Below are 16,802 nucleotides of genomic sequence, written 5' to 3'. Positions count from 1 at the left end.
TGGGGACCTGGGGGGGGTTTAATGCCACCACCTGTCCCCAGCGTCCCCATGAGGCCACCTGGACCTTCTGATGGCCACCACCACCATGGGGAGGTGACAATGATGCCACCTCAGATTGAGAGTGGCGTTGGGCTCGTCCCAGGGCCATTTCTGATGGCCACCACCACCCAACCCTGAGCCCTGATGGCCACCACGGCCACCACCACCCACCCTGAACCCTGATGGCCACCATGGCCACCACCACCCAACCCTGAGCCCTGATGGCCACCACGGCCACCACCACCCAACCCTGAACCCTGATGGCCACCACCACCACAGAGAAGGTGACCCTGATGCCACCAGGGGTTCTCACCGATCTTCATCTTCTTGAGGGCAGCATCGGGCTCGTCCCGTGGCCACCACCCAACCCTGAACCCTGATGGCCACCACGGCCACCACCACCCATCCCTCATGGAAAACCACCACCACAGGGATGTGACCCTGATGCCACCAGGGGCTCTCACCGATCTTCATCTTCTTGAGGGCGGCGTCGGGCTCGTCCCGTGGCCACCACCCAACACTGAACCCTGATGGCCACCACGGCCACCACCACCCATCCCTGAACCCTGATGGCCACCACAGAGGGGGTGACAATGATGCCACCACGGGGAGGTGACACCAATGTCCCACTCACCGATCTTCATCTTCTTGAGGGCGGCGTCGGGCTCGTCCTGGGGCCATTTCTGATGGCCACCACCACCCACCCTGGACCCACCACCACAGGGAGGTGACCCTGATGCCACCACCACGGAGAAGGTGACCTTGATGCCACCAGGGGCTCTCACCGATCTTCATCTTCTTGAGGGCGGCATCGGGCTCGTCCCATGGCCACCACCCAACCCCGAACCCTGATGGCCACCACGGCCACCACCACCCAACCCTGAACCCTGATGGCCACCACGGCCACCACCACCCATCCCTCATGGAAAACCACCACCACAGGGATGTGACCCTGATGCCACCACCACAGGGAAGGTGACCCTGATGCCACCAGGGGTTCTCACCGATCTACATCTTCTTGAGGGCAGCGTCCGGCTCGTCCCATGGCCACCACCCAACCCTGAACCCTGATGGCCACCACGGCCACCACCACCCATCCCTCGTGGAAAACCACCACCACAGGGATGTGACCCTGATGCCACCACCACGGAGAAGGTGACCCTGATGCCACCAGGGGTTCTCACCGATCTTCATCTTCTTGAGGGCGGCGTCGGGCTCATCCTGGGGCCATTTCTGATGGCCACCACCACCCACCCTGAAGGCCACCACCACCACAGGAGGTGACAATGATGCCACCACCACGGAGAAGGTGACCCTGATGCCACCAGGGGTTCTCACCGATCTTCATCTTCTTGAGGGCAGCGTCCGGCTCGTCCCATGGCCACCACCCAACCCTGAACCCTGATGGCCACCACGGCCACCACCACCCAACCCTGAACCCTGATGGCCACCACGGCCACCACCACCCAACCCCGAACCCTGATGGCCACCACAGAGGGGTGACAATGATGCCACCACGGGGAGGTGACACCAATGTCCCACTCACCGATCTTCATCTTCTTGAGGGCGGCGTCGGGCTCATCCTGGGGCCATTTCTGATGGCCACCACCACCCACCCTGAAGGCCACCACCACAGGGAGGTGACAATGATACCACCAGGGGCTCTCACCGATCTTCATCTTCTTGAGGGCGGCGTTGGGCTCGTCCCATGGCCACCACCCAACCTGAACCCTGATGGCCACCACGGCCACCACCACCCATCCCTCATGGAAAACCACCACCACAGGGATGTGACCCTGGTGCCACCAGGGGTTCTCACCGATCTTCATCTTCTTGAGCGCGGCGTCGGGCTCGTCCCATGGCCACCACCCAACCTGAACCCTGATGGCCACCACAGAGGGGGTGACAATGATGCCACCACGGGGAGGTGACACCAATGTCCCACTCACCGATCTTCATCTTCTTGAGGGCGGCGTCGGGCTCGTCGCGGGGCCGCTTGCGCGCCTCGCGCGGGCTGGGCATGCTGCGGGCGATCTCGGCCTGCGGCGTGCCCAGGTCCACCAGCAGCGTGGTGATCTGCGGCTGGAAGTCGCCCGAGGACGGGTGGCGCAGCACGCTCAGCAGGTGCAGCTTCAGGTTCTTGCGCACGCTGCTCACCTGAGACTTGGCCAGCGTGGGCGGCAGGTTGGCTGCCAGGGGACAGGGACACGTTGGGGACAGGTTGGGGACATTTGGGAACGGGTTAGGGACAGGTTAGGGACATTCGGGGACACCTGCGACTTGGCCAGCGTGGGCGGCAGGTTGGCTGGGAGGGGACAGGGACAGGTTGGGGACAGGTTGGGGACAGGTTAGGGACACCTGGGGACAGCTGGGGACACCCGCGACTTGGCCAGCGTGGGCGGCAGGTTGGCTACGAGGGGACAGGGATGGGGTTAGGGACAGGTTAGGGACATTTGGGGACAAGTTAGGGACAGGTTGGGGACACCTGCGACTTGGCCAGCGTGGGCGGCAGGTTGGCTACGGGGAGAGGGGACAGGTTAGGGACACCTGGGGACAGTTGGGGACAGCTGGGGACAGCAGGGGACACCTGAGACTGGGCCAGCGTGGGAGACAGGTTGGCTACGAGGGGACAGGGACAGGTTGGGGACAGGTTAAGGACACCTGGGGACACAAGGGGACACTGGGGACGTTACCATGGAAGGTCTCGTAGGCCTGGATGACCTCGGCCATGAACATGGGGTGACCAGGGGACACCAGAGGACACCAAGGGACACCAAGGGGACACTGGGGACATTACCATGGAGGTCTGGATGACCTCGGCCATGAACATGGGGACACTGGGGGACACTGAGGGACACCAGGGGACGCTGGGGACATTACCATGGAGGGTCTCGTAGGCCTGGATGACCTCGGCCATGAACATGGGGACACCAAGGGACACTGGGGGACATTGGGGACACCAGGGGACACCAAGGGGACACCAAGGGGACATTACCATGGAGGGTCTCATAGGCCTGGATGACCTCGGCCATGAACATGGGGACACTGTGGGACATTGGGGACACTGAGGGACACCAAGGGGACACTGGGGACGTTACCGTGGAGGGTCTCGTAGGCCTGGATGACCTCGGCCATGAACATGGGGACACCAGGGGACACCAGGGGACATTGAGGACACCAGGGGACACCAGGGGACACTGGGGACGTTACCGTGGAGGGTCTCGTAGGCCTGGATGACCTCGGCCATGAACATGGGCCGCTGGCGGGCGATGGTGGCCAGCGAGCCCAGCGCCGCCGTCAGGTTGATGCTGGAGATGGCCGGGTGCACCATGAACTTGAGCAGCTGCTCCAGCGCCGCCTTGCCCTCCTCCCACAGCGCGTCTGGGGACACCGGGGGACGTCACCGACCCACGCGGAGGGAGGTCACCCCAACTCAAGGGGTCAGAGGGGTCAGCCCACCCAAATCCCCCTCACTCGCTGTACTTGATGACGGGGTGGTCTCAATCCCAAACTCCAAACGCCAAATCCCAAACCCCAAATCCCAAACTCCAAATCCCAAACCCCAAATCCCCAATTCTAAACCCCAAACACCAAATCCCCAATTCCAAACCCCAAGTCCACAATTCCAAACCCCAAACCCAATTCTCAAATCCCAAACCCCAAACCCCAATCCCCAAACCCCAAACCCCCAGTCACTGTACTGGATGACGGGGTGGTCCCAGTCCCATTCCTGACCCCAAACCCCAAACCCCAAACCCCAAACCTCAAACTCAATCCCCACTCACTGTACTTGATGACGGGGTGGTCCCAAACCCCAAACCCAATCCCCACTCACTGTGCTCGATGACGGGGTGGTCCCAAACCCCAAACCCCAAACCCCAAACCCCAAACCCAATCCCCACTCACTGTGCTCGATGACGGGGTGGTGGTCCCAAACCCCAAACCCCAAACCCCAAACCCCAAACCAAAACCCCAATCCCCAAACCCCAAACCCCACTCACTGTACTTGATGACGGGGTGGTCCCAATCCCAAACCCCAAACCCCAAACCCCAAACCCCAAACCCCAAACCCCACTCACTGTACTTGATGACGGGGTGGTCTCAATCCCAAACCCCAAACCCCAAACCCAAACCCCAAACCCCAAACCCCACTCACTGTACTTGATGACGGGGTGGTCCCAATCCCAAACCCCAAACCCCAAACCCAAACCCCACTCACTGTGCTCGATGACGGGGTGGTCCCAAACCCCAAACCCCAAACCCCTCACTCACTGTACTTGATGACGGGGTGGTCCCAAACCCCAAACCCCAAACCCCTCACTCACTGTACTTGATGACGGGGTGGTCCCAGTCCCATTCCTGACCCCAAATCCCAAATCCCAAATCCCCAAACCCAAACCCCAAACCCCAAACTCCACTCACTGTGCTCGATGACGGGGTGGTCCCAAACCCCAAACCCCAAACCCCAAACCCCTCACTCACTGTACTTGATGACGGGGTGGTCTCGATCCCAAACCCCAATCCCCAATCCCCACTCACTGTGCTCGATGACGGGGTGGTCCCAGTCCCATTCCTGACCCCAATCCCCAAACCCCAAACCCCAAACCCCACTCACTGTACTTGATGACGGGGTGGTCTCAATCCCAAACCCCAATCCCCAAACCCCAAACCCAAACCCCACTCACTGTACTTGATGACGGGGTGGTCTCAATCCCAAACCCCAAACTCCAAACCCCAATCCCCAATCCCCAAACCCCAAACCCCACTCACTGTACTTGATGACGGGGTGGTCGCGCGGGATGCGCTCCAGGCTGACGTCGTTCTCGTGCCGCTTGGGCACGTCGGAGTCGGCCGTGCGCGGCGACAGCGTCACGATCAGCCCCTCCACGAACTTGATGGCGTGCGTGCGGACGCCGTCGTTGTCCGAGTCCAGCAGCAGGATGATGTCGCTGGCCATGGAGGACATCATCTCCCAGCAGGCCTCCTGCAGCTCGCCGATCACCTTGGACTTCACCATCCACTGGGAAATGCCGAAAAAACCCCACAGAAAACCCCAAAAAAACAACCCAGGAGTTATAAAAAATTACCCGTTTTTTTATGGGCTGTTACGGTAATCGCGTCGGGCGCCGTGGAAATTTTAAGGGGGTTTTATGGGTAATTACGGTAATTGTATTGGGTATTAAAGATTCTTTTTGGTAATTGGTACCAAATATTAAGACAATTTTTATATGCAATTATGGTAATTGGTATGAAATATTAAGGCCGCTTTTACGCGCAATTACAGCAATTATATTGGATATTAAAGGCTTTTTTACGTGCAATTATGGTAATTGGTATTGAATATTAAGGCCACTTTTATGTGGAATTATGGTGATTGAATTGGTTATTAAAGCCTTTTTAAATATGCAATTATGGAAATTGATATTGAACGTTAAGGACGCTTTTATGTGGAATTATGGTGATTAGTATCAAATATTCAAGCAATTTTTATTTGTAATTACAGTAATTAGTATCAACTACTGTATTATTAAGACTATTTTTATATGTAATTATGGTAAGTGGTATGAAATATTAAGGCCACTTTTACGTGCAATTACAGTAATTATATTGGATATTAAAGGCTTCTTTACGTGCAATTATGGTAATTGGTATTGAATATTAAGGCCACTTTTATGTGGAATTATGGTGATTAGTATCAAATATTTAAGCAATTTTTATTTGTAATTACAGTAATTATGGAATTATGTGGAATTATGGTAATTGAATTGGCTATTAAAGCCTTTTTAAATATGCAATTATGGAAATTGATATTGAACATTAAGGACACTTTTATGCGGAATTATGGTGATTAGTGTCAAATATTCAAGCAATTTTTATTTGTAATTACAGTAATTAGTATCAACTATTGTATTATTAAGACTATTTTTATATGTAATTATGGTAAGTGGTATGAAATATTAAGGCCACTTTACGTGCAATTACAGCAATTATATTGGATATTAAAGGCTTCTTTACGTGCAATTATGGTAATTGGTATTGAATATTAAGGCCACTTTTATGTGGAATTATGGTGATTAGTATCAAATATTTAAGCAATTTTTATTTGTAATTACAGTAATTATGGAATTATGGAATTATGTGGAATTGTGGTAATTGAATTGGCTATTAAAGCCTTTTTAAATATGCAATTATGGAAATTGATATTGAACGTTAAGGACACTTTTATGTGGAATTATGGTGATTAGTATCAAATATTTAAGCAATTTTTATTTGTAATTACAGTAATTATGGAATTATGGAATTATGTGGAATTGTGGTAATTGAATTGGCTATTAAAGCCTTTTTAAATATGCAATTATGGAAATTGATATTGAACGTTAAGGACACTTTTATGTGGAATTATGGTGATTAGTATCAAATATTCAAGCAATTTTATTTGTAATTACAGTAATTAGTATCAACTATTGTATTATTAAGACTATTTTTATATGTAATTATGGTAAGTGGTATGAAATATTAAGGCCACTTTTACGTGCAATTACGGTAACTATATTGGATATTAAAGGCTTTTTTACGTGCAATTATGGTAATTGGTATTGAATATTAAGGCCACTTTTATGTGGAATTATGGTGATTAGTATCAAATATTTAAGCAATTTTTATTTGTAATTACGGCAATTATGGAATTATGGAATTATGTGGAATTGTGGTAATTGAATTGGCTATTAAAGCCTTTTTAAATATGCAATTATGAAAATTGATATTGAACGTTAAGGACGCTTTTATGTGGAATTATGGTGATTAGTATCAAATATTCAAGCAATTTTTATTTGTAATTACAGTAATTAATATCAACTATTGTATTATTAAGACTATTTTTAAATGTAATTATGGAAATTGGTATGAAATATTAAGGCCACTTTTACGTGCAATTACAGTAATTATATTGGATATTAAAGGCTTCTTTACGTGCAATTATGGTAATTGGTATTGAATATTAAGGCCACTTTTATGTGGAATTATGGTGATTAGTATCAAATATTCAAGCAATTTTTATTTGTAATTACAGTAATTAGCATCAACTATTGTATTACGGTAATCACGTTGGGCGTCGTGGAAATTTTAAGGGGGTTTTATGGGTAAGTACGGTAATTGTATTGGATATTAAAGACTTTTTAATGTTTAATTATGGTAATTGGTATCAAATATCAAGGCCAGTTCTATCTCCAATTATAGTAACTGGTTTTGAATATTAAGGCAAATTTTATGTACAATTCTGGTAATTTTTATCAAATATTACAGCTAGTTTTTGTGCAATTATGGCACTAATACTTAAAACCTAATTGCTAATATATAAAGCAATTTAATATACTTAAAATCATAGTCTACTAAATAATTATTTTTAATTTATAACATAAAATCATAATTCCATATAACTTAACAATAATACACACATAAATAAATCAACTTAATACCAACTAAACTCAATGAAATATTAATATTTAACATCAGCCCTACCAACAAGCAATTAACAAACAAACATTAATTAGCTCAGCATCCCCTTCCCCAAAGCCACCCAATTTAACAAAAAAAAAAAAATCCGAATTTTCCCTCTGGTTTTGAGTAGAAACTCGCGGTTTTTTGCGTTGTGGCCCCGTGGTGTCCCCAGGTGTCCCCAGGTGTCCCCCCCAGGTGGCCTCACCTGCAGGGCCACCTTGTAGAGCTGGGTCATGGTCAGGATGGCCTTCTTGACCACGTTGACGTTCTCGTCCTTGAGCAGCATGTTCAGGTTGGCCACCAGCTTCAGCAGCAGCTCGATGTCCCTCTTGCTGGGCGCGGCAAAAAGGGAATTTTGTTATTTTTATACCTGGGTCGCCCCAAAGACACAGAAAGGGCCCGAAATTCCCATGGAAACGGGGCAAAAATTCCCACCAAAATGGCCCAAAATTGCCACCAAAACACCAAACATCCATTCCCCCAAATTCACCCCAAATCTGCCCCAAATTCCCCCAAATCCATCCCCAAAAACATTTCCCATCAAAATGACAAAAAAATTCCCACCAAGATGGTCCAAAAATTCCCACAGAAACTCCTAAAACGGCCTCAAAATAGCCCAAAAATTCTCACCAAAATAGCCCAACATTGCCAGCAAAATGGTCAAATAAATTCCCACCAAAATGGGCACGGCAAAAAGTGAACTTTATTATTTTTATATTTGGGTCGCTCCAAAGACACAGAAAGGGCCCGAAATTCCCATGGAAATGGGTCAAAAATTCCCACCAAAATGGTGCAAAAATTCCCACCAAAATGGCCCAAAATTCCCACAGAAACTGCCCAAAAATTCCCACCAAAATGGTCCAAAAATTCCCACCAAAATGGTCCAAAAATTCTCACAGAAACTACCCAAAATTCCTACCAAAACTGCCCAAAAAATTCCTTCTAAACAGCTCCAAAATTCCCAACAGAACATCCCACAAATTCCCACCAAAACTGCCCAAAATCCCCATGGAAATGCCCAAAAATTCCCACCAAAATGGCCAAAAATTCCCATGGAAATGCCTCAAAAATTCCCACCAAAACTGCCCAAAAATTCTTTCTAAGCAGCTCCAAAATTTCCACCAAAATAGCCCCAAAATTTCCACCAAAATTGGCCAAAATTTCCATGGAAATGGCCCAGAAATTTCCAACAAAACAGCCCCAAAATTTCTCCAAAGCAGCTGCTAAAAATGGCCTCAAAATAGCCCAGAACTTCCCACCAAAACAGCCCCAAAATGTCCCCAAACATCCAAAAAAACCACACCAAAATAGCCCCAAAATAGCCTAAAATTCCCACCAAAATGGTCTCAAAAATGGCCCCAAAATAGCCCAAAAATTCCTCTAAAGCAGCACCAAAAAAGCCCCAAAATTCCCACCAAAATGGCCCCAAAAAAGCCAAACACCCCACACCAAAATGGCCCCAAAATCCCCGGTTTTTGCCCCAAATCTCACCAGGCCTCCTCGATGAACCCCACCACGAATTTCCGCACCTCGATGGATTTGTCGGCCTGGAAGGCGATGATTTCCTGGGGGGGAAATGGGGGGTCAGAGAGGGGTGGGGGCGCCCCAAATTCCCCCAAACTCACCCCAAACCTGCCCCAAATTCACCCAAATCCATCCCCAAATCCCGTCCCAAATCCCGCCCCAAATACACCCCAAATCTGCCCCAAATTTCCCCAAATCCATCCCCAAATCCAGTCCCAAATTCACCCAAATCCAGCCCCAAATTCACCCCAAACCTGCCACAAATTCACCCAAATCCAGCCCCAAATCCTGCCCCAAATTCACCCAAATCCATCTCAAATTCCCCCCAAACCCATCCCAAATTCCCCCAAATTCACCCCAAACCTGCCCCAAATCCATCCCCAAATCCAGTCCCAAATTCCCCCCAAACCTGCCTGAAATTCCCCCAAATTCACCCAAATCCAGCCCCAAATCCCGCCCCAAATTCACCCCAAACCTGCCCCAAATTCCCCCAAATTCATCCCAAACCTGCCCCAAATTCCCCCAAATCCAGCCCCAAATTCCGCCCAAACCCATCCCACATTCACCCCAAACCTGCCCCAAATACCCCCCAAACCTGCCCCAAATTCACCCCAAATTCACCCAAATCCATCCCCAAATTCCCCCCAAACCTGCCCCAAATTCACCCAAATCCTGGCCCAAATTCACCCAAATCCAGCCCCAAACCTGCCCCAAATTCACCCAAATTCACCCCAAACCTGTCCCAAATTCACCCAAATCCCGCCCCAAATTCCCCCCAAACCTGCCCAAATTCCCCCAAATCCAGCCCCAAATTCCCCAAACCCATCCCCAAATTCACCCCAAACCTGCCCCAAATTCCCCCAAATTCACCCCAAACCGGCCCCAAATTCAACCAAATCCATCCCCAAATTCACTCCCCCAAACCTGCCTGAAATTCCCCCAAATTCACCCAAATCCATCCCCAAATCCAGCCCCAAATTCCCCCCAAACCCATCCCAAATTCCCCCAAATTTGCCCCAAACCTGCCCCAAATTCACCCAAATCCAGCCCAAATCCAGCCTCAAATTCACCCAAATCCAGTCCCAAATTCACCCCAAACCCATCCCAAATTCCCCAAATTCCCCCAAACCTGCCCCAAATTCACCCAAATCCAGTCCCAAATTCACCCCAAACCCATCCCAAATTCCCCAAACCCATCCCAAATTCCTCCAAATTCCCCCAACCATTCCCAAATTCTCCCAAATTTCCCAAATTTCCCAAATCCCCCCAGGTGTCGCTCACATCCAGGAAGTTGTCCAGCAGCGTGGGGTCCTTGTTGATGATCAGCTCCTGCACCTGGGGACACGCGGGGGACATTGTGGGGACACCGTGGGGACATCGTGGGGACACGAGGGGACTCGTGGGGACATTGTGGGGACATCGTGGGGACAGGTGGGGACACGTGGGGACATCGTGGGGACATTGTGGGGACACCGTGGGGACATCATGGGGACATTGTGGGGACACTGTGGGGACACCGTGGGGACATCGTGGGGACACGAGAGGACAAGTGGGGACATTGTGGGGACATTGTGGGGACAGGTGGGGACACGAGAGGACATCATGGGGACATCGTGGGGACATTGTGGGGACATTGTGGGGACACTGTGGGACACCATGGGGACATCGTGGGGACATTGTGGGGACACCGTGGGGACACCGTGGGGACATTGTGGGGACACCGTGGGGACAGGTGGGGACATTGTGGGGACATTGTGGGGACATCGTGGGGACAGGTGGGGACATCGTGGGGACATCATGGGGACACGAGGGGACATCGTGGGGACATCGTGGGGACAGGTGGGGACACCGTGGGGACATTGTGGGGACACCGTGGGGACATCGTGGGGACACGAGGGGACATCGTGGGGACACGAGGGGACATTGTGAGGACACCGTGGGGACATTGTGGGGACACGTGGGGACACGTGGGGACATTGTGGGGACACCATGGGGACATTGTGGGGACACGAGGGGACATCGTGGGGACACCGTGGGGACACGTGGGGACACTTGGGGACATTGTGGGGACATTGTGGGGACACCGTGGGGACATTGTGGGGACAGGTGGGGACACGAGAGGACACCATGGGGACATCGTGGGGACATCGTGGGGACACCGTGGGGACATTGTGGGGACATCGTGGGGACACGTGGGGACATCGTGGGGACATCGTGGGGACATCGTGGGGACAGGTGGGGACACGAGAGGACACCATGGGGACATCATGGGGACATCGTGGGGACATCGTGGGGACATCGTGGGGACACCGTGGGGACATTGTGGGGACACCGTGGGGACACCGTGGGGACACCGTGGGGACATTGTGGGGACATCGTGGGGACATTGTGGGGACACTGTGGGGACACCGTGGGGACACGAGAGGACACCGTGGGGACATTGTGGGGACATCGTGGGGACATCGTGGGGACAGGTGGGGACACTTGGGGACATTGTGGGGACATCGTGGGGACATCGTGGGGACACGTGGGGACATCGTGGGGACACCGTGGGGACAGGTAGGGACATCGTGGGGACATCGTGGGGACAGGTGGGGACACGAGAGGACACCATGGGGACATTGTGGGGACATCGTGGGGACAGGTGGGGACACGTGGGGACATCATGGGGACAGGTGGGGACACGAGAGGACATCATGGGGACATCGTGGGGACAGGTGGGGACACCGTGGGGACATCATGGGGACATCGTGGGGACATCGTGGGGACATCGTGGGGACAGAGCCACCCCCTCCAAAATCCCAATTTCCCCTCCCAAAATCCCATTTATTCCCCCCAAAATCCCTTTTCCTCCCCCCAAAATCCCTTTTCCTCCCCCCAAAAATCCCATTTATTCCCCCAAAATATCCCATTTATTCCCCCAAAACAACCCAATTTCCCTTCCCAAAATCCCTTTTTTTTTCCCCAAAATCCCCCTTTTTCCCCCAAAATCCCATTTATTCCCCAAAAATCCCATTTTTTCCCAAAAAATCCCATTTCCTTCCACCAAATTCCCAGTTTCCTCCTCCCAAAATCCCAATTTCCCCTCCCAAAATCCCTTTTCCTCCCCCCAAAATCCCATTTATTCCCCCCTAAATCCCATCTATAACCCAAAAAATCCCATTTATTCCCCCAAAAATCCCATTTTTCCCCAAAAAATCCCAATTTCCCCTCCCCAAATCCCAATTTCCCTCAAAATCCCTTTTCCTCCCCCAAAATCCCCTTTTTCCCAAAAAAATCCCATTTATTCCCCCCAAAATCCCCTTTTTCCCCCAAAAAATCCCATTTATTCCCCCCAAAAAAATCCCATTTATTCCCCCCAAAAATCCCATTTTTTCCCCAAAAAATCCCAATTTCCCCTCCCAAAATCCCTTTTTTTTTCCCCAAAATCCCATTTTTTCCCTCAAAATCCCAATTTCCTCCCCCCAAAATCCCCTTTTTCCCCAAAAAATTCCATTTTTCCCATTTTTTCCCCATTTTCCCCACTCTCACCTGTCTCAGGATGGTGATTTTCCCCTCATTCCCGATCAGCGCCGCCTGGTTCAGCAGATCCACCACCTACAAATCCAATTTTTCACCATTTTTCTATTTTCCCCCCATTTTTTTACCATTTCCCAGGGGCTCCTCCCACCCCCATTTTTTCCAAGTTTTTCCTGGTTTTTTTTCTTCAATTTTTTCCCCATTTTTTCCTGGTTTTTACCTCATTTTTATCCCATTTTTCCCATTTTTTACCCCATTTTTTTTCCCATTTTTTTACCCATTCCAAGGTGCTCCTCCCATCCCCATTTTCCCATTTTTCCTGGGTTTTGTTTTGGTTTTTTCCCCCATTTTTTCCCATTTTTCTCCATTTTTAACCCATTCCAAGGTGCTCCTCCCAACCCTCCCAACCCCATTTTTCCCATTTTTTCCCCAATTTTCCCATTTTTTACCCCATTTTCCCCATTTTTTACCCATTTTCCCGTTGCTTTTTCAAGATTTTTCCCCATTTTTCCTCTGCTTTTTTTTTTTTTTTCCATTTTTACCACGTTTTCCCCATTTTTTCCCCATTTTTCCCGTTCCTTTTCCAGGATTTTTCCCCATTTTTCCCTATTTGTTTTTTCAGTTTTTTTCCCCATTTTCCCCAGTTTTTTACCCCATTTTTCCCCATCCCAAGGTGCTCCTCCCATCCCTCCCAACACCATTTTTCCCATTTTTTCCCCATTTTTCCCGTTTCTTTTCCAGGATTTTTCCCCATTTTTCCTCTGCTTTTTTCCCCATTTTTCCTGTTCCATTTTCAGGATTTTTCCCCATTTTTCCCTATTTGTTTTTTCAGTGTTTTTCCCCATTTTTCCCCAGTTTTTCCCCCATTTTTCCCAATTTTTCCCCATTTTTCCCATTCCTTTTCCAGGATTTTCCCCATTTTTCCTCTGCTTTTTTTTCCATTTTCCCCCATTTTCCCCCATTTCTCACCCATTCCGAGGTGCTCCTGCCATCACTCCCATCCCCATTTTTTCTTGGGTTTTTTCCCAATTTTTCCTATTTTTTTCCTGATTTCTCCCCATTTTTCCCCATTTCCTCCTTTTTTTCCTCAATTTTCCCCATTTTTCCCCATTTTTTACCCCATTTTTCCCATTTTTTCTTGGGTTTTTTCCCATTTTTGTCCATTTTTTTCCTGATTTTTCCCCATTTTTTTTCCATTTTTCCCCGTTTTCCCATTTTTCCCCGTTTTCCCCATTTTTCCCATTTTCCCCGTGTTTTTACCCGTTCCGAGGTGCTCCGGCCGTCCCTCCCATCCCCATTTTTCCCATTTTTTCTTGGTTTTTTTCCCATTTTCTTGGTTTTTTTCCCATTTTTTCTTAGTTTTTTTCCCATTTTTCCCATTATTTTCCCCATTATTTTTCCCATTTTCCCCGTGTTTTTACCCGTTCCGAGGTGCTCCTGCTGTCCCTCCCATCCCCATTTTTCCCATTTTTTCTTGTTTTTTTTTCCCATTTTCTTGGTTTTTTTCCCATTTTTTTCCCATTTTTCCCATTATTTTCCCCATTTTCCCCATTTTTTCCCCCATTTTCCCCATTTTCCCCGTGTTTTTACCCGTTCCGAGGTGCTCCTGCTGTCCCTCCCATCCCCATTTTTCCCATTTTTTCTTGGTTTTTTTCCCATTTTCTTGGGTTTTTTCCCATTTTTTTCCTATTTTTTTCCTGATTTTTCCCCATTTTCCCCCCATTTTCCCCATTTTTTCCCATTATTTTCCCCATTTTCCCATTTTCCCCGTGTTTTTACCCGTTCCGAGGTGCTCCTGCCGTCCCTCCCATCCCCATTTTTCCCATTTTTTCTTGTTTTTTTTCCCATTTTTTCCTGATTTTTCCCCATTTTTCCCATTATTTCCCCCATTTTCCCCATTTTTTCCCCATTTTTCCCATTTTCCCTGTGTTTTTACCCATTCCGAGGTGCTCCTGCCGTCGCTCCCATCCCCATTTTTCCCATTTTTTCTTGGTTTTTTTCCCATTTTCTTGGTTTTTTTCCCAATTTTCCCCATTTTTCCCATTATTTTCCCCATTTTTCCCCGTTATCCCCATTTTTTCCCCCCATTTTCCCCGTGTTTTTACCCGTTCCGAGGTGCTCCTCCCGTCGCTCCCGGGCTCCTCCTGGCTGGGCCGGGGGCTCGGCCCCTCCTGAGGCGCGGCCATGGCCCGGGGAGACCCCAGACCCAAATGGGGCCTATGGAGAGACCCCAGACCCAAAATGGGGCCTATGGAGAGACCCCAGACCCAAAATAAACACAGAGAGACCCCATAGAGACCCCAGACCCAAATGGGGACCTGGGACAGACCCCAGACCCAAAATAAACACAGAGAGACCCCAGACCCAAAATAAACCCACAGAGATCCTATAGAGACCCCAGACCCAAATGGGAACCTGGGACAGACCCCAGACCCAAAATAAACCCATGGAGACCCCAGACCCAAATGGGACCTATGGAGAGACCCCAGACCCAAATGGGACCTGGGACAGACCCCAGACCCAAAATAACCCCAGAGAGACCCCATAGGGACCCCATAGCCCACAGAGACCCCATGGAGACCCCAGACCCAATAGAGACCCCATGGAGACCCCATGGAGACCCCAGACCCAATAGAGACCCCATGGAGACCCCAGACCCAATAGAGACCCTGCAGGGACCCCATGGAGACCCCAGACCCAATAGAGACCCTGCAGAGACCCCAGACCCAATAGAGACCCTGCAGAGACCCCATGGAGACCCCATGGAGACCCCAGACCCAATAGAGACCCCACAGAGACCCCATGGAGACCCCAGACCCAATAGAGACCCTGCAGGGACCCCAGACCCAATAGAGACCCCACAGAGACCCTGCAGAGACCCCAGACCCAATAGAGACCCTGCAGAGACCCCAGACCCAATAGAGACCCTACAGGGACCCCATGGAGACCCCAGACCCAATAGAGACCCTACAGGGACCCCATGGAGACCCCAGACCCAATAGAGACCCTGCAGGGACCCTTCAGAGACCCTGTAGAGACCCCAGACCCTACAGACATCCCACAGATCCCCTATCGATCCCCGATAGTCCCTTATCGATCCCTTATCGGTTCCCATCCCCGCGCCCCCTCCCCACCCGCCATACCCCCTTATCGATCCCCGATAGCCCCTTATCGATCACTATCGATCCCTTATCGGTTCCCATCCCCGAGCCCCCTCCTCACCCCCTTATCGATCCCCCATTTCCCCCTTATCGATCATTATCGATCATTATCGGTTCCCATCCCCCCTCACCGCTCCTGCGGGCCCCGCGCCCCCTCCCCACCCCCTTATCGATCCCCCATTTCCCCCTTATCAGTCATTATCGATCCCTTATCGGTTCCCATCCCCCCCCTCACCGCTCCCGCGCTCTCCGCGTCTCCCTCCGGCTCCTGCGGGCCCCGAGCCCCCTCCCCACCCGCCTCACCCCCTTATCGATCCCCCGTTTCCCCCTTATCGATCATTATCGATCATTATCGGTTCCCATCCCCCCTCACCGCTCCCGCGCTCTCCCTCGGTTCCCACAGAGCCCCCGCGGCTCCTGCGGGCCCCGAGCCCCCTCCCCACCCGCTATAGCCCCTTATCGATCCCCCATTTCCCCCTTATCGATCATTATCGATCATTATCGGTTCCCATCCCCCCTCACCGCTCCCGCGCTCTCCGCGTCTCCCCCCGCGCGCCGCTCCCGCGCGCCGCTGACGTCACCGGCGCGCGACGCGAGGAGGGGGCGTGGTTTTCATCGCTTGGCCCCGCCCCTTCCGTTACGTCACGGGGAGGGAGGGAAGGCGAGATCGACGTGGGGAGGGGGAGCGCCCGAAATTTGGGGAGCAATCCCCCCCCCCAAAAAAAAATCCTTCCTGTATCCACCAGACCCCCCCCCCCATCAAATTAGCGGGACCCCTCCCCAAAATACCGAGATCCCCCAAAAGTGTCGGGACCACCCCCAAAAATCTCCCCAGAGACCCTGAGACCCCCCCCCAAAAAATACCGGGACCCCCCCGCCCCCCCAAAAACTCTCTCGTAGACCCTGAGACCCCCCCCCCAAATGTCGGGACCACCCCCCTAAAAAAACCCCATATTCCCTGAGACCCCCCCCCCCAAAACACCGGGACCACCCCCCTAAAAAAAACCCATATTCCCTGAGACCCCCCCCCCAAAACACCGGGACCACTCCCCCCCCCAAAAA

General features: G+C 50.9%; 1 protein-coding gene across 1 annotated transcript in view; it reads right to left on the bottom strand.

The window, feature by feature from the left end:
- The window catches only part of SYMPK (symplekin scaffold protein), a 40,276-nt gene extending 23,918 nt beyond the window's left edge, over positions 1-16,358 (bottom strand). Inside the window, 15 exon segments of the mRNA XM_063182021.1 lie at positions 211-296; positions 353-566; positions 674-744; positions 825-1,020; positions 1,224-1,294; positions 1,378-1,920; positions 1,985-2,228; positions 3,250-3,420; positions 4,810-5,059; positions 7,742-7,868; positions 9,028-9,101; positions 10,342-10,395; positions 12,592-12,657; positions 14,685-14,796; positions 16,263-16,358. Of these exon segments, the coding sequence (XP_063038091.1) occupies positions 211-296; positions 353-566; positions 674-744; positions 825-1,020; positions 1,224-1,294; positions 1,378-1,920; positions 1,985-2,228; positions 3,250-3,420; positions 4,810-5,059; positions 7,742-7,868; positions 9,028-9,101; positions 10,342-10,395; positions 12,592-12,657; positions 14,685-14,765 (2,248 nt within the window). The 5' untranslated portion in view covers positions 14,766-14,796; positions 16,263-16,358.
- Positions 16,359-16,802: the final 444 nt, after the last annotated feature.

This window comes from Melospiza melodia, unplaced genomic scaffold, assembly GCF_035770615.1.
Source record: "Melospiza melodia melodia isolate bMelMel2 unplaced genomic scaffold, bMelMel2.pri scaffold_140, whole genome shotgun sequence".
Lineage (NCBI taxonomy): Eukaryota > Metazoa > Chordata > Aves > Passeriformes > Passerellidae > Melospiza > Melospiza melodia.
The sequence above is the reverse complement of the archived record's forward strand: the minus strand, read 5'-3'. Positions and strand labels throughout refer to the sequence as shown.